The 26,579-nt window shown below is 37.9% G+C and overlaps 6 protein-coding genes across 11 annotated transcripts in view; 2 read left to right on the plus strand and 4 right to left on the minus strand.

The window, feature by feature from the left end:
• Window positions 1-5,569, minus strand: part of LOC139785583 (uncharacterized) — a 94,741-nt gene extending 89,172 nt beyond the window's left edge. The window contains exon 1 of the mRNA XM_071724776.1: window positions 5,432-5,569. The gene's annotated coding sequence lies outside the window, so the exon portion shown is untranslated. The remainder of the gene's footprint in view (window positions 1-5,431) is intronic.
• On the minus strand, window positions 908-5,348 carry LOC139785634 (uncharacterized protein YdcI). Of its 2 annotated transcripts, none has more exons than XM_071724817.1 (3): window positions 4,775-5,348; window positions 2,298-4,383; window positions 908-2,023 (listed from the first exon to the last, which is right to left on the minus strand). In XM_071724817.1, the coding sequence occupies exons 2-3, from the start codon at window positions 4,359-4,361 to the stop codon at window positions 1,259-1,261; spliced, it is 2,829 nt and encodes a 942-aa protein (XP_071580918.1). In that variant the 5' UTR covers window positions 4,362-4,383; window positions 4,775-5,348; the 3' UTR covers window positions 908-1,258. The 2 variants fall into 2 exon arrangements, with proteins under 2 accessions (XP_071580918.1, XP_071580913.1); XM_071724812.1 differs by having other exon boundaries at window positions 2,298-4,532.
• A 910-nt stretch (window positions 5,570-6,479) lies between the features above and the next one.
• On the plus strand, window positions 6,480-9,236 carry LOC139785758 (uncharacterized). Of its 2 annotated transcripts, XM_071724947.1 has the most exons (3): window positions 6,480-6,900; window positions 7,501-8,049; window positions 8,125-9,236. In XM_071724947.1, exons 1-3 carry the CDS (start codon window positions 6,733-6,735, stop codon window positions 8,329-8,331), a joined length of 924 nt encoding a protein of 307 aa, XP_071581048.1. In that variant the 5' UTR covers window positions 6,480-6,732; the 3' UTR covers window positions 8,332-9,236. The 2 variants fall into 2 exon arrangements, with proteins under 2 accessions (XP_071581048.1, XP_071581042.1); XM_071724941.1 differs by having other exon boundaries at window positions 7,501-9,236.
• Window positions 8,297-11,318, minus strand: Sgt1 (suppressor of G2 allele of skp1). Its single transcript, XM_071724956.1, has 5 exons — window positions 11,079-11,318; window positions 10,908-11,018; window positions 10,037-10,235; window positions 9,529-9,728; window positions 8,297-9,188 (listed from the first exon to the last, which is right to left on the minus strand). Exons 1-5 carry the CDS (start codon window positions 11,124-11,126, stop codon window positions 9,081-9,083), a joined length of 666 nt encoding a protein of 221 aa, XP_071581057.1. The 5' UTR covers window positions 11,127-11,318; the 3' UTR covers window positions 8,297-9,080.
• A 1,096-nt stretch (window positions 11,319-12,414) lies between these two features.
• Window positions 12,415-19,278, plus strand: Swm (Zinc finger protein swm). 2 transcript variants are annotated; one of them, XM_071724983.1, is made up of 10 exons: window positions 12,415-12,666; window positions 14,281-14,399; window positions 14,492-14,792; window positions 14,871-15,035; window positions 15,315-15,682; window positions 15,864-16,109; window positions 16,437-16,952; window positions 17,049-17,830; window positions 18,138-18,389; window positions 18,772-19,278. In XM_071724983.1, exons 1-10 carry the CDS (start codon window positions 12,608-12,610, stop codon window positions 18,847-18,849), a joined length of 2,886 nt encoding a protein of 961 aa, XP_071581084.1. In that variant the 5' UTR covers window positions 12,415-12,607; the 3' UTR covers window positions 18,850-19,278. The 2 variants fall into 2 exon arrangements, with proteins under 2 accessions (XP_071581084.1, XP_071581088.1); XM_071724987.1 differs by having other exon boundaries at window positions 12,416-12,666; window positions 16,449-16,952.
• A 297-nt stretch (window positions 19,279-19,575) lies between these two features.
• On the minus strand, window positions 19,576-23,012 carry LOC139785844 (sodium/bile acid cotransporter 7). 3 transcript variants are annotated; one of them, XM_071725024.1, is made up of 6 exons: window positions 22,240-23,012; window positions 21,648-21,796; window positions 21,303-21,532; window positions 21,015-21,158; window positions 20,584-20,830; window positions 19,576-20,504 (listed from the first exon to the last, which is right to left on the minus strand). In XM_071725024.1, exons 2-6 carry the CDS (start codon window positions 21,772-21,774, stop codon window positions 20,260-20,262), a joined length of 993 nt encoding a protein of 330 aa, XP_071581125.1. In that variant the 5' UTR covers window positions 21,775-21,796; window positions 22,240-23,012; the 3' UTR covers window positions 19,576-20,259. The 3 variants fall into 3 exon arrangements, with proteins under 3 accessions (XP_071581125.1, XP_071581118.1, XP_071581129.1); XM_071725017.1 differs by having other exon boundaries at window positions 21,915-23,012; XM_071725028.1 differs by having other exon boundaries at window positions 22,811-23,011.
• Window positions 23,013-26,579: the final 3,567 nt, after the last annotated feature.

Raw genomic sequence — 26,579 nt, forward strand, 5'->3', positions numbered from 1 at the left:
CAAAATGTAGCCAAGGTTCGAGACAACAGCGGACAGAACGGAATGGTATGCGCCCGAACTTTCCCGATAGCGGGATAGAATTCGCAGATTGCATGCTAAAACTTTCAGGCGAGGCGAACGAGGAACGTGTCTTAAGGAAGAAAAAAAAATAATCAGGATGCAGTAATAAAATCGTATTCATGCCGATCGCGCCTACTGTATATAGAACGATACTCTCTTATCGTTGATACAAACGGAGAGGAAAAGATCCTATGTGAAAAAAACAAAGATATAAAATAAAATCTTTCACAAGACTTCATTTTCGACTTCTAAAATTGGAACATTGGAACATTAATGTATTGTATCATTTTTAAGCTTGGGTAACTTTTACCTACTTTGCGATCTCTAAATCATCCAACTGTACTTATCATTGTAATTGAAACTCGGCAACGCGACTAAATTCATTATAAACGAAGACTGATTAATCGACGAGTCTTAATCTTTTACAATCTCGGTAAAAAAAAAAAACACGGCTTCAGAAACAAGAGATTAAACCACGATTGCCCGTCTGTCGCAATTGCGGCATTCAATGCGGAATACACCCTCCTCGTCCTCCTCCCTCCCGCTCCCCTTGTAGTCGACTGTACTTTTGCTAGCAGCAAGGGAAAAGGCACGTTAGCACGTGACTGGAATTCGTTTTACAAACTCTCCGCAACCACGCATATAGAGTTCGCGTTTTAGGCGGTCGCATTGCACGACGTAAAGTGGAATCCATTTCTCTGAGATAAACTACCCATGAGAAGTGTTGTGAGAGATATAACAAGAAATAAATAGGTAGGATAAACTACAAGCATTCAAGTAGGAGAATAGCGTTAGATAGCAGTGATTCACGATCAAGTCAGGACAAATTTGGAACTAGAATTAGACATTATTTATAAAATATATCTTTATTACTGTTGCTTATTATGATTTGTTATACATATAAGAAAACTGCATATTCAGCTAAATCTCAAATGTAAACGTTATAAAAAATAAACTCATCATCAACGCAAAAGCAATGCTTTCTTTTACTTGTAAAATAACAAATATCATAAGATTAGTGATATCGTGATATTAGGTTGATGCAAAAGTAACGTCAATTTTATTTCTTACTTTTAAAATGAATTATAAAAGACTATGTCAATACATTAAAATAAAATGTTTTTGAGCACCAACCTAATGCTAGTTTTTGGTTGTAATATGTAACGTCGGAAAGAATAATCGACGCGATTACGTACACCTAGCTCATTAACTCGAGATTAATTCTGTGGCGTGCCAGTTCGATGCCAACTACCTTCACTTCCACACGCTGGCCTATATGTAGATCCCTTTTTTTCATACGGGTGGTGTGTATCAGTCCGTCATTACCAACGCCCACGTCTACAAATGATCCAAAAGGCACGACGTTTCGCACGACGCCACTCAATTTGGTACCGACGGTCAAATCGTCGATATGTCGCACGCTCTTGCGAAACAGTGGCTGGTTCAATTTCGATCGTATATCGTCGTCCTTCTGCATGGTCAGAGCTATAACTATTGTCTCCATCGTAGTCTCATCGGTGCCGAATTGCACGGCTAGCTTCCCGTATCCAGTTCTCGCGTGAAAATTTATCCTACTGATAAATGCCGGAGTGCCGATATCGTACAATTTGCATTGGCAGTGTTTCACGAATTTATTCGCTATCGCGTACGATTCCGGATGGATCCACGTCTGATCCAGGGGATTAAAATCGTCCTCCGATCTCTCGTTTCGTTCCGACGAGGATTCGCTAACCGTCGCTGTCTCCGGCAGAATTCTTATAAAACCTGCACATTGTTCGAACGTTTTGTTGCCGATACCCTTCACATTCAATAACTGCTTTCTGTTCCTGAACGGCCCGTTTTTTGTTCGCCACTCGATGATATTCGTAGATCTAGAAAGCGTGAGACCGGCTACTCGTTGTAGAAGATAATGGGAAGCTGTATTGATATCAACGCCCACAAAACTCACGACCTCCGTGACAACCTGAAACATTTGATACGAATATCTCTCTGCTGCGTATCGAATTTCCGCTAAAAAGCTATGGCGTTATTATCTGAGAAACTTTTTTTTAGAAATCCCGCGATTTTTTCTTTCTAAAAATAGAATAAGCATTAATCTATTTAGATTTCTAAAATTATCGCTAAGAAAAATATCAACTTTAAATTTAAGAATTTTTCAACGAAATTAGTACTTCAAGGCATTTCAAGCAATTCAAGTACTTCATTTAGTTGATATTAAACAACAAATTGATACTAACTTCGGATAGCGTCTTCGTCAATTTCGTCTCGGGAAGATCATGTTGGTACATCCCGACTCCTAAGTGCTTCGGCTCTATCTTCACCAATTCCGCCAACGGGTCCTGCAAGCGTCTCGCTATCGAGATAGCCGACACCAAGTTCGGATCGAGATCCGGGAACTCGGATTTTGCCTGCGGACTACAACTATAAATCGAGGCGCCGCACTCGTCAACAATGGTGTACATCGCGTTCAGCGAGCCGAACATCCTCGACTCTATTACCTTCGTCAGAAATAGCTCGGTCTCCCTGCACGCCGTGGCGTTCCCCAGGGCTATTATCGTGCACCTGTATTTTTTAACTAATTTCGCCAGCACGTTAGCCGCGTCTTTAAACGCCGGTGGACGATTGTGGGGGTATATCACAGCGGTCTCGAGAACGTCGCCTTGCTCCGATACGACGGCGAGTTTGCAGCCGTGGCGGTAACCCGGGTCAATACCGAGAACGATTTTACCTCGCACGGGAGGAACGAGCAGCAATTGCTTAACGTTAGTAGCGAAAACCTCGATAGACGCTTTTTCCGCGCTCTCCTTCATCTCGCTCCTCACGCGACGTATCACCTGAGGCCTAATCAGTTTCTTGTAAGCGTGATCGATACCGTCTTTGAGTAAATCCCAGTGGAGTATCTTCATGCCGCATCCGAGGTCTCGTCGATGCGCGTATCGCGACAAGCAGTGTTCGTTGAACGCGCGCTCGAAAGCATCGGGAACGATGATCTTTACGCTGATGATTTTCTGCGACTCAGCCCGATTGATGGCCAGTATGTGGTACGGCTTGATGGTATTCACGCTCGATTTGAAATTAAAGTACTGCTCGTACTTCTGGCTATTTACGTTCTTCGAATCCTCCGCTGTTTTACACTGCGTCGTTTGTATATCTATAACAGACGTTTTCCGGAGGGACGTTACCTTGTCAAAAATCTCCTTATTCTTGCTGATGACGTCCGCTATTATATACACGATACCGCTTCTCACTTCCTGCTCGTTTCGCAGGCCTTCCTTTTGTTCGTCTATCAAGGATGCCAATGGCGGTATATCCTGTCCCTGTAAAACTGCACCGCTGACAACTCCCAGGCCCAATTCTCGCGCTTTTTCCGCCAAACTTCGCTTCGACGCTGATTTGTACAAAGAGTAAATATACTCAAGATCGGCGAGGGATTTTGTAGACGTGATAGCAGCGTGAAGTTCCGGCGACCATTTCCCCAACTTGTCAATGTTCTTGGTAATCGCCGCAGCACGAAGCTTAATGGTCTTTGCCTGCTCAAAACTCTCCAGAAGCGCCCTCAACTTATCCGGCTCCATAGAACAGGTCATATTCTTTCTGTATCTTGCGATGAAGGGAATAGTGTTGTCCTCCTTGAAAAGCCGCACCACATTCTCCACGATACGTCTATCAATATTGTTGATTTCGCTCACATAGTCAATATCTGTCCATTCTGTGCATTGTAAAAAGCTGGAGTTTAATCTTTCTTCAATCTTTACATCTTCCTTTACACAGTCTTTAACTAAATCTTTCCGGTTTTGTTCTGACACCTTTACATCCGCAGAATCAGCGCACGATGATCCTTCTTGTAGCTTTATTTTCTTGTTACTTGTCTCCAAGCTTTCTTCTGAATTTTTTATTTTAACAGATTTAACATTTTTGCTCTGCGTATTTTTCCTTGCTCTCTTTTTCGTTGAATCTCCCTTATCCGCTATAATTTTCCCTTTCTTTTCATTTTCTTCTATTACGCAGACCTCATCCTCTGTATTTCTCCTTACTTTCTTTTTTGATGACTCTCCCTTTTCTGCTGTAATTTTCTCTTTCTTTGCATTCTCTTCTACTATGTAGACATCATCTTCTGTATTTCTCCTTGCTCTCTTTTTTGTTGACTTTCCCTTATCCGCTATAATTTTCTGTTTCTTTTTATCATCTTCTAGTACATAGACCTCCTCATCTTCTGATTTCTTAGATGTCTCATAATCGTCATCGGAATCCGATAATTCAATTATTACTCGATTTGGCCTATCTCGCAAATTTCTCTTCATCGTTTCTTTAACGTTGTCTTGTCTGTCAAATTAATAAATCAGTTTTCCCATAAATGCATGTACAAATAAGGCAGGTATCTCATTCGTTCTTTTTATAAATTGCATTGCTTTGTCAATAGATACGTTTTGTGACAAGTATATGGACTGTACAGCAATTACATCATTCGGAATCTGAATGGAAATCAGTATAAATGTATAAATACATAAATATACGTTCAACGACGATTCTCTTAAAATTTTACTCTATGTATTTCAAAAGCCAAATACTCTTTTTCCGATATGCTTTGACGTAAAGTCTCTCTAACGGAGTTAATTTCATAATTTCAGAAATGACTATCTATCAAGTTACAAAAAAACGTCTGATTAATCTAGTAATATTAATTATTATTTAGTGTGACTGTTGGTTGCATTACCTAAATAAATTAAACTAAAGTTCGACGTAAACTCTCTGCACTCCGATTGTCAACGTATACGTGATGTCAGACGTGAACGGCGATTGTAATTGATCCTAACAAAGAGCTCGGACACACCTCGGACATACCGTATCAGAAGAAATGATCTTCACGGACCGCGAATGATAAAAACACGAGTGGTTTCTCGTGCGGCTAAACACAAAAAATGTAGAGAGAGAAAAAAAGAGATGATCCTAACCTATTGCAGTCATGTGACTGGATGTGACTAGAGAGAATTGTAAACATCACTGCCGAGTGCCGATATTCAAATTTCGTTTTCTAAGACGGACCCGCCATCTCGAAGACTTTACGTGTACTTGTTGCCGTGGCGCAACGTAAGGAAGAAATGAGAAAATATAAATTATGCGGCGCAAAGAGCATTATTATTTCTCCGCATACGAAGAGGAAAAGAGTAAAAAAAAAAACAATATAAAAGTGTCAAGATTAACTGCAGACTTAAATCAAAAAGATAAAAAATTGGTAGCGTTTCTCTCGATCATCCCCTTCCCCGCCCCCTCCTTCGTCTCTCGCTCTCTCTTTCGCTTTCACGCAATATCTTTAATAGCGAGAAAGCAAAAATTCAATTTCGACGCAGCGAATTATAAATATCTGCCATACCTGGCGATGATCGTACGTCGATGTCGCAGCAATCCAGCGGTAAAAACGGGACAGGAAACGAGCGAAGGAGATTCCGACCCCGACCGACGACGCCGGCCGCGATCGCGGCCGCGCGAAAGCGGATCACCCCGATCGCGTAGGCAGATAGGCACCGGCGCGTAAAATAAGCGACCGCACACGCGACACTCACGTTGCTAGCCTTCAGCGGGACACTCGCGGCGAGACGCAACGCTTCGCGTACGAGATTCACGGAATTTCGGAAGCGATAATCGGAAGGAAAAGTACGGAGAGCGAGATTCGAACGCGAAAAGTTCTCCACGGCGACGCGTTTCGCGATGAACTCTGGCCGCGACTCGCGACACTCGCGACAGTCGCGACTCGAATTCCGCTTCGAGAATCGCAATATCGAATCCGCTCCGAATATGTCGCGACTGTCGAAATTTCGAAACGATCGCGGCAAATCAATTACGATTCAACATTGCGCCGGCTAGGCTTTCGTTGCGTTTAGTATATAAAATGAGTATATACGTCGCATTTAAAAGAGAAAAATATGGAAAAGGAATTAAATAAAAAGTAAAAAGGCTAAAACAGGCGATAATGTTGTTAAATTCAACATGAAATTTGAAATTTTAATCTCGGTTTAATTATTTTATCTTTTTCTAATTCTTAGAACTATAAAGAATAAGAACTATAAGATTAACATTAATCTGATATAAATGGACATTATTAGGCGAACTTTATAATTTGGAGACTTCTCGTAATATCGCGTTTTCGACAGCAACGAACTAATCAGAGTAGCTACATGATTCTTCGACGCTACGAGCGCATAAATTCTTTAACGCAGAAATTAATTAATTAAACTTAAATTAAACTTGAATTCAGTAAAAATATCAAAAATGATCGACAATCAATAAATTGCAACAATCCGTTTGATGCGATTTTCGTTATTCATATTCTTTATTATTTGGCTGCGTTTAGCAGAAAGAACAGCTTGATAAGCGTCGATATTCATTGTTGGTGCTGGAAATCGTATAGCGTACGTCACGCATTGGCGATGAATATGAATATCGAAATGCAATCTAAACTCTAAACTGCTTGTCTGCCGAACAATACATACGACAATTCTTTTACCGCGTCAAGGCGCAGGGTGCGGGTTGGAGGTTATGTTAAGCTAGGTTAGACTCCAGTTGGATCAGGGTTCAAAACTAGGATTGAGTTAGTCTCTATTTTCAATTCTGCCAGTATTTGTCGGGGTGTACAATCCAGTTAATTCAACCCCATCGCATTGTCCGCCTGACATAATGATGGAGCACTACCGGCAGTTGATGAAGCTGGTAAACGAGCAAATGAAGAGATACATCGTGCTTGACAATGCGAAGGGGATTGTAAAAGATGCCGCGGGAAAAGCGCAGAGCAAGCTCGCCGATGCGCAGAGTATCGCGACTGAAAAGTACAATATCGTTGCGAAAGTAAGCAATAAACATCACGGATTTAAGAGCGGTTTTATTTCGTTCAATCGGTGTTCTTTGACAAACATTGATTTCTGATAGAATCTCTGAGATCAACTGTCAATCACTTGTCCCTCGTTCAGGGACAAGTGACGATGCAAAATATTCTCATTTCGAATTTTCTACATTGCCTTATGTATTTACATAAAATTATCTCGCGATTTATCAACGAGCTTTTCAGATTTTTAGATTGGACGCAGTATAATATCAAATTTTACGCAGCATCATTTGTTTCATAATATATTTCTGTAGTTTTTACTTTTCTCGTTCAATATTGTTACAAACGATATTACACAAAAGTTATATCGATTGTTAAAGTTATATCTAAGTTAGACCTAAAACACTTTATCAAAGCCTTTTTACTTTCAATTATTAATTGCTCGAAACCCAAGTTGAGTTTACATTTTGATTAAAGAGAAAAGTCAATTTTAAATTCGCCCGACAATCTCAAGATTCTTCATCAAAAAGAGAGGATATTTTGTAGTTGGAGTTGCAGCTCTCTCTCTCTCTGTATGCAATACGTAAGACAACTGTTACATAAAATTAACTTTTATGTTGTAGAAACTTAATGACCAGGCTATCATAATGCAAGATTTAAATGCAAAGGCATTAGAGCCGAGCGGACCATTGCCAGGAAAAATCGTAAAATGGTGGCAATGGTACAACCAAGTAACGGGAATGGACACGGTTGAAGCAGCCAGAACGCAGGTGATTGCTCTTCAGAATAAGCTCTTCGACTGTCAGGACAGCAGGAGAACCCTGAATAAAGAATTAACGGCTATCACTTCCAAGCTGCAAGAAATCTATGCGGAATTAATTCAGACGAGGCGAGACGATCCCAAATACGTGCAATTAACAATGGTGGAACACAAGTCTTTGCAGGAACAAAAGAAAGTTATGAACCAGCTGGAGTTGTCCGAGAAAGATGAGCGGGACAATTTCACGCAGCTGGCAACGGCGATAAAAGACTATCACGTTAGCCAAAACTTAAACGCGCAGAAATACAAGTATTTATCTATCATCGCCTCCGCCCTACTAGCGATTGTATCATTGATCGGTTCAATGATACTTAATAACAGGAGGATACAAGACGTGCGAACGACCATAGAGGTAGCGCAAGAAAAGAATGAGTCGTTACTTCAAACTCATATGAACGAACTGTCTAACGTTAAAAATATATTGCAGTCACTCAATAGTACGGTTTCCCAACAATTAGCAGATATTGGTAAAAAGCAGGAAAACGCGATAGCTTCAGACAAACAAAGCAATCAATTTAATACGTCTAATATCCTCGTGACTTCCGCCAAGTATTCAGCAAGTTTGTTAATTTCAGGAGCGAGTTATATCAAGAGAGGTATTTATGCATGTGGATCGTATATTTTTTATAAGTAACGCAAGTCATTTATACATCATTTATACATCATTAAAAATTTAAAATTACTCAGACACACAAACCAAAATACGAGTATTACGGTTTTTTTTCTTATTTGTAATAAAACGTTTATTAAAATATGTGATAATCGGTAACATATATTAAAACCTGAGAATATAAAAGACGCTATTAATCAAGAGACACGGTCTCGCGCCAAGTACGCGCGGAGCGAGACCGCACCGTGACTCTTTTACGCGAACGCACGAGTTGCGAGTACCCGAGATTTTAAGATCTCAATAATAGAAGTAAACATGAGGAGTAAAGCACAAAGTTTTCTTTCATGAGGCGATAAAAGCTATGCTGTACACTTGCCGTTCTGTTGTGCACTCTCTATTTATTATAACTTGTAAACTTGTGTGTGAGGATTTATTTTTACTGAGATGCCGTATGTATTATAATGTTTTGCAATTATAACTGTAAATTATCTAGATAAATTGAAATGTTATATAAAGATAAAATGTATAAGCAAATGTTAATAATTTTGTACATTTCATTACAAGACCAAATATATTTTAAAATAAATTTTAAAAACTGCAAATTATTATTGAGTCATTGTATAACGGAAACTCTCAAGTAAATATCAATATATGTTTACCTTTGTTTTCACATTAATAAAATATACTAATTGATAGATGTGGTAATTAAGGATCGAACGTGATAATTGTATACGATGAAAAGAAACGATGAAAATGTAAAGAAATCATTCTAATTATGAGTCCCAAGATTTCCACTCCATTCCATCTGGTGGTCTTCTCTGAACCGGTTTTTGTCCTACTTCTCCCCAATTAGTGCTCAAGACAGTGCCGCCCGATTCTATCTGTATATTATAAATGAAATATATTATAAATAAAATATTTCTTACAAATGTGTCATTTTGACTCGTTACATTCAACGTGTTTTAGATGTATGCATTTGTATATAAGTTGATTTCTAATTAATTGTCGTCTTTAGGAGAGAAATTCAAGATCTCGTTATACAAATGGCTTCAAGCATATTGATTTTTACTTGCAAACATACAAATATCTTCGTCAATTTTTCTGTTTTATATTAAAAGTTCAAGTTTGTGTGGTAAAAAAAAAAGAGGCAAATTGTTTCACAAGGTAACTGCAATTTCTTTTGTTACTATTTAATTTGTCAACGATGAATATTGTACTTACAAAGGACTTGTTCATCGCACGTCTCACTTCATCGGATCCGTTACCGTATATGCTTTGGAAAAGAGTATTCACCGCAGCATCACCCACATTTTGTTCCGCTGCCTCCTCTTTCAATATTTCCTTTTCCACCTTATTCCAATCTGTGGATATCTTACAGGAGCTTGGATACTTAGGCGCTTGTGTGCCAGCTTGAAGTATTTCTGGAACAATACGCATGGTTTAAAGAAACATGATTATCTGCATACATATAGCATCGATCGTGACATTGCGGAAGAAATATACAGTAACTAAATGACACAAGAGAGAGGTTTAAATGTCTTATTGCATCATAAAAAATTATAATTGTTAGACATATTGTTAACGAAATAAGTAAATTAATAAATTCTAATATTATCTTTCAAGCATTTTTCCAAACATTAACAAATATCACGTTGTCTCACATTTTATCGTTTGGCATTTATATCTTATTTTAAACATCTTTTGATGAAGTAATGGATTTACAACTTACCGTTCGGTATAGGTTTCACGTTACATTGAACTGGCTCTCCGTCTAGTACCATCCATCTAATGCCATCCCGTTTCTTCAGTTTAATTTCTATCTTGGATGGCATTACCTTGTGCGAACATTCTTTCGCCACTATAAAGTTAGCCAAATCCAACTCTAAACTATATTCATTGCCGGATGGTAACTTTGCTGAAACACTTAGCTGAAAAACAATTTGTAACATGGTAAAAGTTGTATTTTACAATTTGTTCAAAATTTTACTTAGCTTCCTTTTCATTAACATTTACCACAATCTGTAATATTATATGAGAATCTTGAGATATCTCAAGCTAGTACTCGAAGTACTCGGTTATACAAATAATACTCGAGATATTTAGATAACCGAGTACTTTGAGTACTAGTTTGGCTACAAATGCTTTAAAGCAGATTTCTTTGTCCTGATTGATCAATCGAACACTTTGAAGCATTTGTAGCACCAAGTAGATCACAGTCTTAGAGTCACTGCGAGATATTATAGCTCTGTTCGCTCCGGACCCTTTTTGCTGAAAGAATCACTCCATCTTCTTTCGACATGTAATCAGCATAAAGATAGAATGACGCTTTCAGCACGAGAGCACTCAAAGCGAACGCGTATGCTGTTGTTCAAAACTCCCTGGGATGACGCGTGGCTCTTTGGCGCTTCGCGAGTGATTAGTAACTCAAAGGTCCATGGTTCGATTTTCGATTCCAGCCCGGCCTTCATCCCACATATACCTCGCTTAAGAGGTGGAATGCCCATTTTTAATGGGAAGTCAAAACCCCCTCCCCCCCCCCCTCGAAACTCCCTTATCACGTGCTAGCAGAGAGAGAGACACAAGTCGATGAAGATACTTACTGTCTTTTCTCCGTAATTAATCCTCTCGTTTTCCACATTCTTGGCGAGTATTGTCACGAACACGTGACTGTCCGTTTGATACCAATCGTGTTTTATCTTTGATTTAGGCATCTACGAAACATCACGAGCGTTACTTATTCACATCAATTTATTCGTATTATTCGTACTTACCTCGTCGTTCTTAATTGTGGAGCTCTCCATTTTCTCGCCTGCGTCCATCGTACGCTTATTACTCGATCAGATCATCAAGAACGTTGAACTCAAAATGTGAAATCCGCAGCCCTCAATCTTCTCTAGAACCTTCGCGTGATGAAATAACACACGAGGTCACGAGAATGCTGGAGAATGCAAGGGATGCTGCGAGACACAAACAAGCTTGTTCGCGCAGCTTCAGCTTATCGCGCATCATCCCGCCGGCCAATCTGCGATTAGCGAGAAATGTGCGGAAGACGATTGGTTGTCTTCTGCATACCCTCTGCGGTAGCCTAAAACCCGTATCACACTTCGGTTCGGATTGAGATTAGATTATAAAACTTATGCCCGTATCAGACTACGGATTGGGATTGAGATTGGATTGAAATTTGACCAATCAGAGCAAAGTTTACTAAACTTGAGATCAGTTTTCTGATTGATTAAATTTCAATCCAATCTCAATCCCAATCCGCAGTCTGATACGGGCTTTAGGCCGGTATTCATAGTTATTTAAGGGCCAGTTTCACACCAACGTCGATTAACTGTAACCTTCGATTAAACTCACTCTTCGTCTCTTTCTAACCTTTGAGGTTAGAAAGAGACAGAGAGTGAAAGTTAACTACTAGTTAAGCTAACTGGCCACTGTTGAACTGGGCCTTATGTCCATTTCTATCAACGCAGGTTAATTTTAATCTTGGTTTAACTTACCTGTCATCTTTTCCTAGTTGTAAAAGTTAGAAAAAGATGGATAGTCAGTTAAACCAAGATTAAAGTTAATCTACATTTGTAGAAATGGGCATTAATCAATTATTATTATAATAAAGAAAACTAGTCTCAAGTTTAGTAATAAATTTTGCTCTGTTTGGTCAAATTTTAATTCAAACTCAATCCTAATCCATAGTCTGATACGGGCTTAATTTCTTCAAGCGATATCTATGTATACGGGGGTCGATTATGGATTTTGAAACGAGGTGATTATTACAAAAGTGAACAGATTTACTAGATTTCGACCAATGAAATGAGTAGGTGCTCTAGTGAATTTCCTCACTTTTGTAATTGTAACCTCATTTCAAGGGAGCCTATATTACGGTTCTTGAAACAATTATAAATTTATTACTTATTAATTTATAATTAAATTGTTTAAATAGTTTAATTTCTAATTAAATTGTTTTTTTACATCGGTCCTGATCGGCCTCTATTCGGCCTCCTATTGGCGAACGTCAGCGACATCGAGCGCGATCCGGACGCGGCAGCACTGGCAGCAGCTGTTCCCGCGAATCCCGCGACGTTTCCTCGACGGCCTCGACGGACGGCTGCGGACGGCGCGGGCGGGCGCCTTCTAGGTACGCGCGACTGCCCCATGCCAATGCAATAGCGACTGATTTCAGAATGGCGACTGTCTTCACCTAGGAGGGTACTGATTTCACGCTCGCTTGTGGCACCCCGTGTGACTGACGCGTGTCCGCGAAGGCCTTCTATGCCCGACCGTGACGCGGCACCCGCCGAGGATGATAATCAACAATCCGGACCAGTTCAAGGCGTGGCTCACCACCGTGCTGGAGCCGCTGTAAGTAGGCCAAGTCCGCGCTCTCCCCCGTGAGCCGTGAGCCAGAGTGCACCACTCCGCGCGCGTATGTGTGTACTCGTAAATGGCCGTACATGTGGCTGCGCCGCGACGCGCTCTCCAATCTCCAGTTCCCAGTCTCCGCTCCGCTCTCCAGTCCCCGTGCGACGACACGGTATTTACACGGGGTTGCATCGCCGAGACTGCCGCTCCTGCACCCTCCTGCCCCCATCCCATCCCATCCCATCCCCTGCACGAGCAGGACGAGCACCCGCAGCTTCCTGTCTTCGCTCGCACCAGCGCGCTGCCCCAGCTTCCCGTCTAGCCGAGTCTAGTGGACGAGTGGATCTCCACTGAGATAACCGTCTCTTCTCGTAAACGATTTGTTGATGTTGTAGTTGCGAATATTAAATTCTGGGACCGTATTACGGTATTATTTGTTGGTCCCTCGTTTAATACGTCGCAAAGGGATTTGTATTGGATTGAGAGCAAATGAACATTTGGTATTTTTATTTTGATATTTTTATTTGGGATGACTGTAGGTGACTGTAGCTTGCTTGTGTCCTGCAGCAAATGAGACGATTAGAAAGTTATTTCATCGAGTGACAATAGGTATTGCATGCTTTGAGTGTTTTTTTTTTATATATATGTATAATTCTGATCTTATAGATGAACTATGTACTAACTTGTCACTTGATCACGTTGACATTTGATTGATTCTACGTAGTCGCTTTAAAAAAAAGTACACTTTTACCTTGGAGATATAAATATGGTATAATTTATACTTCAACTGCATAAGGGGAACTGAAAACTAATTTCTGATTAATATAAACTTTGTTTTCGTTAAGTTTTACAAAGTACATATATTTAACGACCTGTTTGCATCGCAATGCTACAATTGGTGCATAGTACAAAATACTTTTCACTTTGCAGTTACGTTATAACTTAGGGGTTTTATGTCATTTAATTTAGAATAAACTCTTGGAATTCCTTCCTGAAGAAGGAAAGTTTTTTAATGTGTATAATTTTCAACAAACTGTAGATTATAGATTAACTGTAGATCATATAGGATTATGATTAATGGAGTTGAAACAGTAAAGAAGTAAAAGCAAAATGTAAATGGGTTACTAAAAAAAAAAGCAAGCAATTGTGAGTTGTCATTAATGTAAAGCAACCAATTGTCATGTCCAGTAAAATCTGATTTAGATCATGCAAAAAATGCTTAAATTAAATAAAATAATGAACATGGAATAATGAACATTGTTTTATACATGCTTTATGTTTTCTCTTGTTTTATTTTAAGTACAAGTAATATATGTAAATTTTATTTAAATTAGAACGTCCTTATATATATATTTTTATTTTACTTTTGCATAATAGTATTTTACAATTAATTATAATAAAAAGGAGTATCTTTTGCTAGCAGCATCATTGAATTCGATCAAATATTCATGCATAAAGGAATTTTATATTTAATTAATATAGTGTCTTAGAGATTAAGTTTTATAATATTTACATTTTTGAATAAACCTTTCAAGTATTTATATAGTAGAAGCATTTTTCTCTTTTTTTTTACAATAAATGCCTATTACTAAATAATTTATTTTCCTTTATTAGGTGCGATGCAGATCCTGCTGCTCTAGCTAAATATGTCTATGCGTTGGTCAAGAAAGACAAAACTTTGGAGGAACTACGTGGCTGTATGGTCGAGCAGCTAGATGTGTTTCTACAACACGGTACGTTTATACAAAATATTCGATAATGTAAATTGGAAATCTTGATGATCTATTGCTTTCCTGACATTAAAAATGCGTTGCATTGTTTCCAGAAACCAAAAACTTTGTGGAATTGCTCTTCAAGACGTTAGAGACTCAAGAGTACGTGCTCCCACCACCTAAGAGTGATCCTGATGGTGGTGGGACACCACCCGGCGTAAATCCACCCGCCCCAATTGTACCATCATCAACGGAGAAAGTAATGGATGCAACAATTCCACTAGTACCTATAATTACGAATCCGCCTGTCCCACTTCAAATTAATGGATCCGCACCTGCTGTAATTAGTAAACGCGAGACTAGAAAATCTGATTCAGATAAGGATAAAGAAAAGGAAAAACGATCTCGAAGCAGGTAATCTTTTCTCTATGTTTAGGGGGGGGGGGGCCTCATGTAAATACTAGGTTTTCTATTATACTGTGTAAAATATAGAAGTGGAAGAATGAGATCGAGAACACGATCACGATCACGATCATGGGAAAGGGACAGACGTAGATCCAGAAGTAGAGAACACATTCGACGTGATAGAGAAAGAGATAGAAGTCGCCCATGGCGAAACGAATCCCCACCGATGAGTACCAGACGACATGATCGCAGGTGCGTATATTTCATGTATTTGTATTTTAAATATCTAATGAAATTTGATGAAAATTTCAATAAAAACTTTTATCATAAATCGCGAGTCTGATTATTTTTCTCTTAACGCTTTGAGGAAAAAGACCTTGCTAATAGTTGTAGTTACATCAACTGTTTAATATTTATTAAGATACTTATTTGTTTGTTTCCTTTCAATTAACTATTGAATTTCCATTTCCTTAGAGTCTTTAAAAACAGGTCCTTGGATATCTATGTACACTATGTATTTTTATTTTTTAGACGTACTAGGAGTCGCAGTTCATCACCGATACGACCTAGAATACGCGACGGTCCAGACAGTCGCGATCATCGAGCAAGATTCAGAAACAGATCTCCAACGCCGCTTCGATCCCGATCGCGTTCAAGATCAATAGAACGGAAGAAGATCGATCGCTTCGAAAGGATAGAGGTAGATAGAACGGATCGAATCGAGGGAAGTCCTGGTGGTGGTACACCAACTCAAGATAGTAATCACGGAGATGTAGACATGAGGCTGTCTACGACTAGTCAATCGATACAAAGTGTTGTCGCTGTCGCGAGTAGTATTCCAAATAATCAGACAGGTTCTTTTCAACAACAAGCAAAGAGACGTTGCAGAGACTTTGACGGTATGTATCTGGACAATTTAGAAGAATAACTATCGCGTTTTAAAAAAAAATTGCCGTTTCTTTAAAAGTTTAAACTGACAGTGAAAATAAAATGACTCAAAGTCACAAGAAATATATGTTTCTTTTAAATGGCATTATATTTAGATATCATTCGTTATCTCTTTTATATTTATGTTTGTAGAAAAGGGATACTGCATGAGGGGAGATCTTTGTCCCTATGATCACGGCACAGACCCAGTTGTACTGGAAGATGTGGCACTTAGTCGTGTTTTGAGTTTTGGACCGCATAGTGCTCAAGCTCCAGGAACAGTTCCAGTGGCCACGGTACCAGAACCACCGCAGGGTCCTAACGGTAATCCACCACCGCCACATCTCCCTCTTGCCAGTTTACCACCACCTCATTTAAGAAACCACCATTCTAATATGGGTATGTATTTCCATCTTGTAATTGTTTCAATAATTTAATATATCATGATAAAGCAAAATTTTTTTAAAGAAGAAAACTACATTTTTGACTGTACGTGTTATTAAAAGAGGCATTAATGAAAATTACAAAATTGACAATTTTTAATCAATTAATTTAAAATATTAGCCCCAAATTGTGTGAACTGTTGATACATTTTATAACTCTAAGATCGACGAATTAAAAAAGAAAGAATAGCTATAAAGCTGTATTATAATCGTGTATTATAGCATTACAGTTATAAACACGGTATTTCATATTTTTTTTAATGTAATGAATTAAATGTGTTAGATGTTTTCGCAGAATATAATCCGGACGCACCTAGCATGGAGCCACGAATGCCATGGGGTAGACATCCGCAACCTGCGCCTGGGATTTACGGCAGGGGGCAAAGAGAACTGATCAGTGTGCCGGTTATTCCCCACACAAATTCGTCGGAAATAACCCACAGCCAGAGCAATCCGCTGAAACGCAAACAAACGTTTGACTTTAATCGTCTGGGACCGAAACAGAGAGTAGTGCATAACCCGGCCAATTGCTCTCTGGAACTGAAAAAGGTTCCACGAAGCTTAAACAATATAACACAATTGAATAATCATTTTTCCAAATTCGGTAAAATTGTAAATATCCAAGTTAATTTCGGCGGTGATCCTGAGGCAGCGTTGGTTACCTTCCAGCTGCCAACCGAAGCGAAGTCTGCTTACAGAAGCACAGAGGCTGTGTTGAATAATAGATTTATTAAAGTATTTTGGCATAATAACGTCAATAATAATGCGGCTGGTGGAGCAATCGAAAATGTGCCACCGGGTAAGATAGCGCATCTTTTATTATCCACAATAAATATTGTATAGACGTTAAATTGCCGAGGGTGACTTAGTAACCAAAGAATTTTATTGTATTCAGGATGCCGTCCCTCTGTGAAAGAAAGGCTAGGCGCCGCGGTAACATTACCGGCGAAAACCGAAGATAACGAGTACGTTCCCACGCGTCGTTCGACTGAGGAACAAGTCACGCAAACCTTAGTTCCGACTTCACCTAAAGCTGCCGTTGTTCCTACTCGAGAAGACAAGGTTCTCGCGATAAAGAAAACGCAAGAGATGTTAGCGGCTAAGGAAACGCTAAAGAAGAAACAAGAGGAGAAGCGTAAGGAGGCGATAAAGCTGACCGCCGATCTGCGCAAGAGGAAACAAGAATTGCTGGACAAGCATCTGATTGAATTGCGTGCCCTGATTGACAAGGCTGAAAAGAATCCGGAACAAAAGGAATCGATCATGCCGACGATAAAGGCTATGCAGCAGTCGGTCGACAATTTGCGTAAGGATTTGGCCGCGAACGGCCAGATTGGCGGTAACAAGTCGCAGGTGAAATCTAGGGAGCAGGCGCAGAAGGAGATCCTGGACGCCGAGTTAGATTTAATGACCGCGCAACAAGAAGGCCAAGACGCTGGTGAGTTGCAGAAGAGATTGAACGAACTTCGAGCTCAGGCGGCCGCATTGGGCTTGAACACGAATCCCGGCGTGGGTAGAGGCGCGAAAGTCAGCCGGGTCGCACGCGGCACCGCGCTGTCTTTCAGGGGCCGCGGCAGAGGAAGTTTCGCTCATGTCTCGGTGGATCACCGGCCAACGAGTCTTCTAGTCTCCGGTTATGAAACTGAAGAAAAGGCGGAGGTCCTAGCGCACTTTCAAGTAAGATTTATGCATTCGTAATATTTGTACAGCGATTTTTTTGTCGCTCAAAAATAAGAGATACAAAGAGATTTTGTATGTGCGTATCTGTATTTCTTGAATTTTTAATTATTTTTCATTAAACTTATTCTTTGTCAGTAGAAACATTAAGAGCAATGTGTAATATTATTTTTCTTCTGGTAACCAACAGTTTTGCATTGCACATTTGTTACAAATGTATAACTTAAGGCTCCATGTATCCTTTTCATTGACATTTCAACAAGCACACGGCGTGCAATTAATGTTGCCAATTTCTCTTGTGCTCCAGCAATTTGGTGAAATAGTAAATCAAATAGTCGACGACGCGACACCTTCGATCGTTATCAATTTCAAATCGAGGAAAGAGGCTGAGGTAGCCCTAGTGAAAGGACGCACGTTTCAAGACAGACTGTTATCAATAACTTGGGTGTCCGGCCATCATCTACATCGTGGAGGAGCTACTAACTCGAGCGCATCTATACAACTCTCGTCGCGTTCCGAACAAACTGCACCTACTGCAGACGAGGATATCGACTTAGAGGTAAACATAAGACTCGTATAATTCCGATTTAATAAAAATAACAGTCCGTTTAAGTAGAATGTACAAACAAGTTATTTAAAAAATGAAGAAATATTCTCTGATAATATATGAGAATTTAGAATTTTAATTTTTTCAGATATTTTAGGGTTTATATCGATCAAGAAGATTTTCCTACGACTTTTATTATTTCGCAAATAGGCAAGAAGATATTTAATAGAAAGAATTTTTGTTATTTGTCTGAAATTTACATAAAACGCAGCACTGATACAGCATGCCATTTCTTTTGTGCAGTAAAAATTTAATTAACATAAATATTCTACAATAAGAGCATCTCCATATCTGCTGCTAGTTCTTCAAGCGTTAAAGATGTCAATTTTTCCAGGGCACGGAGGCGTTTCTCTTAGAAGAGAACGAGGAGGAAGAAGATGAGGACGGGGAGTCGCGTAGCTGGCGGCGATAGCAGCATCGGCGTCAGCGTCAGCGCCGTTTGTGACAGGAGCTTGGTGTCAAATGTAACGACTGCGTAACCATCCGGGCCGATCGTCGTACGCGACCTGGTACTTACGCCTACATTGCTGCACCGCCGTTTGATGCGTCTATTGCCATGATTTACACGAAGGAATCGAATTACATCATGCTCATCAGCGTTATCATGAGTGTTACACTATTTGTTAATATTATTGAATATACTATACATGTGCGCACCAGTGACGGTACGACGTATCACATTAAGTGGCGCAACATAAATAGAGAAAGGAAAAAGAAGGATAAGTGAATCAACACGCAAGTTTTTCGAACAGGAATAATTTAACAAAATTTATCCCTATTATTTGTAGAATAAAGTCGCTATGTTTTGTATGGGAAGATAAAAAAAAAGGAACACCTGTCATTCTGAGTTTCACAAGTCCTCTTCTTTTATATACGTAGAACTCGAATTGTTTTTCCTAGCTCTTGTTATTTTGAAGGCTCGTTAACATGGTAGACGGACTTAGGATAAGTAGGAGCTTGTAATTTCGAGGATATCCAGAACTTTTTCATTCGAAGAGGAAACTATATTTGTAATTTATATAATATAAATAGGTATCTATATTATATAACTCAATCGTAAGTCGTAACATCTCGCTCGATTGGCTGTTGACTTTTATCTATTGTACCTATTTAAAACGGTTCTTGTAATAATGAGCAGTACAATGTATCATCTTTATTGTTTCTTTTTAAAAGATGTCAATGGATTAGATTGCTGAAAAATGCAATGAAATTTATATATATATATATATATATATCTATATATAGATATGAAATATTTCGCGCATTATTTACATAAATTCTTTCAATCCAGATCAAAACAGTAATACATCATTCTTACAAACCATTCCATCCAGTTTCAAGGTAAGTATTGAATTACACGATATATAACGATCATAAATAACATAAATATTCGTATAGAAAATTACTCGGTTCTAAAACGTAATTATTCCTAGTAATTTCATTAACGAGCGAATAAAATTTATTTGGTGAAATGTAAAAGTGATTCTCTACATTGCAGCATTGAGCTTAACTAGTTACACCTTTAAAAAAATTTATAAAGATGTTGATATCGACATATTTATTCAATTTATCTATTTTCTTTCTATAATATACTTTATTAAATAAACTTTTAATACTCCAGATTGATTAAACATCTCCTAAAATTGATCTGTAATAATTTTTACGGGTCATTCCTTTCAGGATTCGAAGATAAAGCAAAAAAAAACGGAATATTAATTATCGTACATCACACACAAACGGTAGGCTTGGAAGATACAACGATATCTCTCTATAAAACGAATGTGGGCATTTGTAAGTAAGACCACTTTAACTTTTTTTTTTCTTATGGAGCCAGCCAGCTGGCTAACAAACTACCTAACAACAATTGTGCAACGGGTAATATCGTTAATGGCAAATTCACTGCTGGCCCATGAGCTGAGCCGTGATACGCTCCACGCAAGATCCAACCGCCGAGACTAACGGATTTGTGAGTGCTGGTAAATAACGCAGCCAGAAGAATATCCCGCGGCAACCACCGGGAGCACAAGATCCAGCATAGACTACTAAGAAGGAGCTGGCCCAGGCATGCTTGAAAAGATACATACAGCGTTAAATATGCTGGATGTGGTTGTTATTCGAGAGATTAAATACAAGCCAAATAACTTACTAATAAGTACGCAGAACAGTATATCCACCGCTTGCAATGATGAAGCATCTGCCAGAACGGCGTCGCAAAACCAGTGATACGCTATTGCTAGCAACAAACCTTGGGAAAACCAACTCGTATTAACGTTCAAGCATCTGTTTTTCAGTACGAATGCCCGTAGAATGATACCCGTCCCCAATGGAATAAGCGTGCTGTATATAGTCTCTCTGATGTTAATTCCGACTAGTGGTGGAGTAGATGTCCCTAACTGTTAAAAGAAATTATTTACGACATCTTATAGTCTTTCAGAATAGCTATTTAAAAAAATAAACTCTAATTGTAAACGTATGCTAGAACAGTATAAACATAAATATGTAAAGGTAAATGATAGACTGTTGAATATAATGTGTTCTAATAAGAAAAACATATTTCTTGCGGGTAAAAGGATTTACCATTAGATATAGTAAAAGAGGAGATAAGAATAATCCTCCAAAGTGCGAAACCAGCGTGGTAATTACGCTCGTGGGCAAATCAGCCTGTGCCAAACGGCACAAGGCAAGTCCCGTACTGAACGGCGGTGGCATGCAGTAAAGGACCTGAAATATATAACAATTGCTTTATCACTTGCAGCTATAAGTAAGAGAAGTATTATAAGTATTATAGAGCCACCATATAGCGTATCTGTCTATCGTGCGTTAAGGGAGATTAATTAATTGCAGATTACAAATGTTTTGGATCACCTCCATTCCTTTGAGTAGCCACACATTAACTTTCGCATAGGTCATCAACAGATACGTCCCGAGTCGTGCTAGGGAGGGCATCAAAATGTACACGAAAACCATCACAAATGTCAGAAGATAGCCGTTCTTCAGCGTCGAGTAAAGAGATTTGGGATCGCATAATAATCCAGCTTCCAAGTACGTTAAAGGCACAGCGAAATAGCGAATAATAAAGTTACCGTTGATTAGACCTGCAACGGAAAACACAATACCGTAACATTAATGCACTATTATCTCAATTGATATGATACAAATACAGCAAGAATTCTTTCCGTATATAATATGAAGTCTAGAAAACCGATTTACCGTTCGTTCCGCCAATATGCGGTTGAATAGTCGCAAATACCATACATGCGAGCATTAAGAGTACATATCCATATCGATAGAAAAGACTAGTTTTCTTCCTCGGCTGCAGATTGATCTTTACACACATTTTAAATTATTTCGAAACGCACCTAAATAAAAAGAACAATACATTATATTTTTCTCCATCAGCATCTTACAGTGGAGAGGCATTACTCGCATATTAAATTAATAAAGTTATAAAGTAATAATCATCTTTGATAATCTTACCTAAAGAAGCATGCGTGAAAGCTAAAATTTTCAGGCTCTACAGAAACCATTTTCAATGAAGTGAAAAGAGCAAAGAGAAATGTGAAATTAACTCTTCAACTTTAAGACAGCATTAGCAATAGCATAAGTTCATTTCTGGCTATTATATTCTAATTATACAAATTGTATACAAATAATTTAAGTTAATTGATGCCGTAGCTGTATCCCCATCAATCTTGTCGATTGGAACAACATTGAAAATAACATTCCTTAGAAACAAGATGCATAAAATGTCGGTAGATGAAAAATTGGAAGAAACTTGCTGCAAATGCATCCTATTAATTACCAGTAAATGTAATTAATTAAAGCAGGATAGAAATCACTTCAATATAGATTCTTGTGATATTCTCATACATCTGATCGTTCGAATTTTGTTGCAGACAAACCAACGCTACGCAAAAGAGAATTAATACTGGAGGATTGACATAGACTCCTGTAAAAACGTGTCCAATTATAAACAATTTAGAAACACAAGCGCCGATCTTGGTGACTTATTCTATACGATCCTCTATCCTCTCGTCGTGCTAAATGGAAGCGTATATCTGAAAGTGATGGAACGAGTGTAAAAAAAAAGATAACGTGTCGTACAGGATTATCCTCCTATGGCATATTCGAGGAATTGAAATTGGTGCCAATTAAATAACGGAATTCCTTTCGTACACAGAAGATTATTTATTTGACAGCCATTATATAGCGTAACCGTTACATGCATTATCGTTACACCACTATCGTACATAGTCTATAGTCGACAAAAATATAACGAAAACATTGCGAGCTATATATCTGTGAATCTAAGAAGGAAAAACTCGTCGTGAAAAGTAGCTTTCGCAGACGTAATAACATGCGGAATTATTTACGACATTGAAGGTTATCTATTAGTTGGCGACACGGTTCGCGTAGAATTATTATTATTGTTCTTCGTTTAATTTTGAGGCTCCTCCTTTGAATTAACGGAACTGCGCCGGGCAACGTGAACGAGGGCCACGATCCTCCGTGACATCTTCGAGGCAGGAATCACCAGGAACCAGGAATCGCCAGGAGTGACAGGATCAGCAGACGAGACCAACGAAACGTTTCCATGGATACGAGTGACGTAAGACGACCACAGACGTAACAAGCATAGATCGTGCAGTTCCTCCCTGGTGCAAAAATATCTCGAAATTTTTCATATTATTTATTAGAATTTCTATGAAAATTTTAAGATTTTTTAAGATTTTTTTTTACACGAATTGAAATATTTAAAAAAAACTCAGACAAAATAATAACGAAATATTTCAGATTTTTCTCGCCAACACATTTTTGTAGAGATCCATGTTATTGCTCACACATACATAGATACCGAAATATTTCAAAAATCCTCATCCAATTAGTATCTGAAAAATTTGACGTTTTTTTTTAGAATTTTTCATAAATCTACAATATGAAAAACCTTTTCACCAGGGCTGTCATAATTTTACAGGCAGTGCGTGTTTTGAAAATAGAGAGCCTCGATAATTCATTTTAACACTTAAATAGGTAATTATTTAGATTTAGAATGTCATACTGGGATCCTTTCAAAGCAGAAAGAAAAACAAAGTTACTTCGTAACTGGCATATCTGTTAACCGGCGCGATCGACAAAAGCAAGTAAGCTCTCTCTCACCCTTTAATATCTATATTTAATTGTATTAATAATTGTAGAACAAATTCCTTGCGGCCTTTTTCGTTGTACTTAGTTTTTAAACTGTTAATTGTTGACATCAAGTGTTTTAAGCATTAAGTTAGATCTTATCGAAGTAAAGTCCACTTCAGGGGGAAAAAAATTAGAGAATCTTTACGGATTATATGTATTCACGAAAGTCTTTTTTTAGATCCTCAATTGGGAATGTTGGATGAGCTTAATGCGATCGCCCATATCAGGCAAAAAAATCCGAATTTTATTTCTGGCCCGTTCACTCTCACGTGACAAAAAATGTAAAAATGGTAAGATACTTTCTACTGTAGAAAAACAAAGTATCCGGAACGTAAACAGATCCAAAGTCAATTTGATATGGAAAGTCATGGAACTGTGCCACTTTATTTCAATAGGAAAGAAACGACGCTGGATCTCCCCGAAACGACTTTATTCCGAATCTTTCTCAATGATTGTACACGTTAGAAAAGCGTTATGCGAGAGAATCCTCGACGGACATCCTCGGTTCGTCTCATTTCGTTATCTCCTGGGATAAATCATGGGATAGATCATCATGCAGGTCAGGACGAATCGTTCGTCGTTAAGCACTCGTAGTAAGACAATTTTTCTTTTTCTCTCCCTTTATTGAATTTTGAAGTGTTATCTCACAAAATGTCAGTAGGAGTAAATTCAATGATGAAGAAATGCAAACCATATAACATTAACAACCCAATCGGATCACAGTATGTGATGCATTACGCTCGTTGTGAAATCAGCCGACACACGCTCTAAGATACTGTCAATTTTTACATATAGGAGGGCTCCTATGAGCCAAGTCCGATAATTTGTACACGACATTTGTACGTGGACATTTGTTAACTAGCACCATGTTTATCAGTGCTCGCCGAAAACTGTCCAAGTTAGCTCTTGCGCGAAGTAACGTTCTTTATATTAGACTTACATGATGGAGAGATTGTAAGAATGGAAAGCGTAACAATCAGTTAATCATCGTTCATAATAATAATAATAATAATAATAATAATAATAGTAATAATAATAATAATAATAGTAATATAATTAATAATTGAATAATTAATTAATAATTGAAACAATTTAAGCTTAAGTATTTACTTAGCAGGATATGAACTTGTTCACGCTTAAAGTTCGTCCTGCTGCTGGTGCAACTTCACTTTCCCTTCTTTATTTGGAAAGACATTCATGCATATATTTTTCTATATACGCTGTTTTCAAAATTGTTTTCATATATAAATACAGTAACGTCTTAAAACTAGGTACATTATGCGAATATGCATACAAAAATTGTAAACTTCCCCTTCGCATGTATCACATTCGATAAACAAGCGCAGGATTTTCGGTTCTCTATGTTAAAAAAAAGGGGGAAAGATAACATTGTATGACTAACTAGCAGGAGATATGTTGAATATATTGTCCGATCTATTAATTATATATATAACTAGCGATGTATTATATAAAACGGAGATATTCACTGGCATGCTATGTTCGTTAGAATCAACGAAAGTATGAAAAAAAATCTTACAAGACGAGCTTGTAACATGCGACTAACCGGCTCTTTTTAATCTTTTCCGAGCGTAACGCGATTTGTAAAAAATAATGCGTTTGTATAATAAAGGTATCACACTGGAATGTGTCACACTGTTATATAAAACGATACAAATCTTAATATAAAAGACACAAAATATAATTTAAACAATCTTCCGTTTTGCTTATATTATATTGAAATCATCTCTGTTGATCTAGTTCATGAATTAAAATCGATCAATATATAAATTAATAAATTCATTGAATTCGTTCATTCAATAAATTTATAAATTAATCGATTAATCGTATATTTTGCGTCACTATACTGTTAATTTCTATCGTTCTATAATAGCACATTAAATTATAATAGACGCTTATTATACAAACGACTCGTGTAAAAGATACATAAGAAAATGATGCATCAATCAAAACAATTTGATATTACTATCTTATGGGTATAATCATACAGCTTAAATACTAATTAGTACAAAATGTTGTACTAAGTTTAACAATGACAGTTGCATATTCTTGATAGCAGTATGATTTTTTTTCAAGATACTAATCTTAAAAAATACGCTGTTTTATTTTATATGGTGACACAGTTCACTCGCTCGGAGCAGATTAAAACAATCGCCCAAGTCGCTTTTCACAAGCTTCCCCTTATTAATACCAAGAATTCGAATTACATCAGCATGCTTTACAACTTGGCAGAGTGACGAAGTTGGCGTCAGAGAAACATCTACGGAAGTCAATACGTGTATATTAACGATAACATCAATCTTTGGGAAATATAATAAAAACCTGCAAACTAAATGCTAACATATCACCTGAGCAGCATGAATGTCTATTATTAGCAATTTGTTCTCCGCCGTGGAAATAAAAGCTTCGATATGCGGAAAAAGAGCAGCATGTGAAAAACATAGGAACTATCAACTTGTTATTCACGATTGGAAACTGTTATTTGTATGTTGATAATTGCTCGTGTCATATTTTTATTTCGCACGAAACTTTGTTGAAATTTGACACTTTCAAATAGATATTCAATCTAAAATTTAAGAAATAGGTTTTTAATTTTATTATCTTATCGTTCCCAGTTTCGTAATAATAACTATAGCACTTATTTAATAGACTTAGTTTAATAGACAAATTAAAGAAACGCGTGCATATATCTGTCAAGGATTATTCTATAAATACGCGTAAGAAAGCATGCCTGATCTTATCTTTATATTCTTTCTAAACAAAGCAAGATTTACAAAATAAAACAGCAGCACAAGATAAATTTGATTAAAACGATCGATCCTAGCAGTATCTTTAATCACAGAAAAAGAATTAAACTTGACTTTCACGTATGTTGCTTACATTTAAAATAATCCTTGATATAACGTGCGCATTAATTTGCATTTCTTTAATTTGTCC

The sequence above is a fragment of the Temnothorax nylanderi genome, unplaced genomic scaffold, assembly GCF_030848795.1.
Source record: "Temnothorax nylanderi isolate EJ_2023f unplaced genomic scaffold, tnyl_v1.0 TNYL_tig0008_pilon, whole genome shotgun sequence".
Classification (NCBI taxonomy): domain Eukaryota; kingdom Metazoa; phylum Arthropoda; class Insecta; order Hymenoptera; family Formicidae; genus Temnothorax; species Temnothorax nylanderi.

What these genes read in the sequence shown, in the direction of transcription:
- LOC139785758 (XM_071724941.1), top strand. Translation starts at nt 6,733, where the DNA reads ATGATGGAGCACTACCGGCAGTTGATGAAGCTGGTAAACGAGCAAATG. An exon ending in AGTACAATATCGTTGCGAAA is followed by an intron (nt 6,901 to 7,500) that starts GTAAGCAATAAA and finishes TTTATGTTGTAG; the next exon opens with AAACTTAATGACCAGGCTAT.
- Sgt1 (XM_071724956.1), bottom strand. Translation starts at nt 11,126, where the DNA reads ATGGACGCAGGCGAGAAAATGGAGAGCTCCACAATTAAGAACGACGAG. An exon ending in CCACAATTAAGAACGACGAG is followed by an intron (nt 11,019 to 11,078) that starts GTAAGTACGAAT and finishes GATGTTTCGTAG; the next exon opens with ATGCCTAAATCAAAGATAAA. An exon ending in TTAATTACGGAGAAAAGACA is followed by an intron (nt 10,236 to 10,907) that starts GTAAGTATCTTC and finishes ATTGTTTTTCAG; the next exon opens with CTAAGTGTTTCAGCAAAGTT.
- Swm (XM_071724983.1), top strand. Translation starts at nt 12,608, where the DNA reads ATGATAATCAACAATCCGGACCAGTTCAAGGCGTGGCTCACCACCGTG. An exon ending in AGATGTGTTTCTACAACACG is followed by an intron (nt 14,400 to 14,491) that starts GTACGTTTATAC and finishes CATTGTTTCCAG; the next exon opens with AAACCAAAAACTTTGTGGAA. An exon ending in ACCAGACGACATGATCGCAG is followed by an intron (nt 15,036 to 15,314) that starts GTGCGTATATTT and finishes TTTATTTTTTAG; the next exon opens with ACGTACTAGGAGTCGCAGTT.
- LOC139785844 (XM_071725024.1), bottom strand. Translation starts at nt 21,774, where the DNA reads ATGTGTGTAAAGATCAATCTGCAGCCGAGGAAGAAAACTAGTCTTTTC. An exon ending in CTCTTTTACTATATCTAATG is followed by an intron (nt 20,831 to 21,014) that starts GTAAATCCTTTT and finishes TTCTTTTAACAG; the next exon opens with TTAGGGACATCTACTCCACC. An exon ending in ACTGTTCTGCGTACTTATTA is followed by an intron (nt 20,505 to 20,583) that starts GTAAGTTATTTG and finishes TATCTTTTCAAG; the next exon opens with CATGCCTGGGCCAGCTCCTT.
- LOC139785634 (XM_071724817.1), bottom strand. Translation starts at nt 4,361, where the DNA reads ATGAAGAGAAATTTGCGAGATAGGCCAAATCGAGTAATAATTGAATTA. An exon ending in TGACGAAGACGCTATCCGAA is followed by an intron (nt 2,024 to 2,297) that starts GTTAGTATCAAT and finishes CAAATGTTTCAG; the next exon opens with GTTGTCACGGAGGTCGTGAG.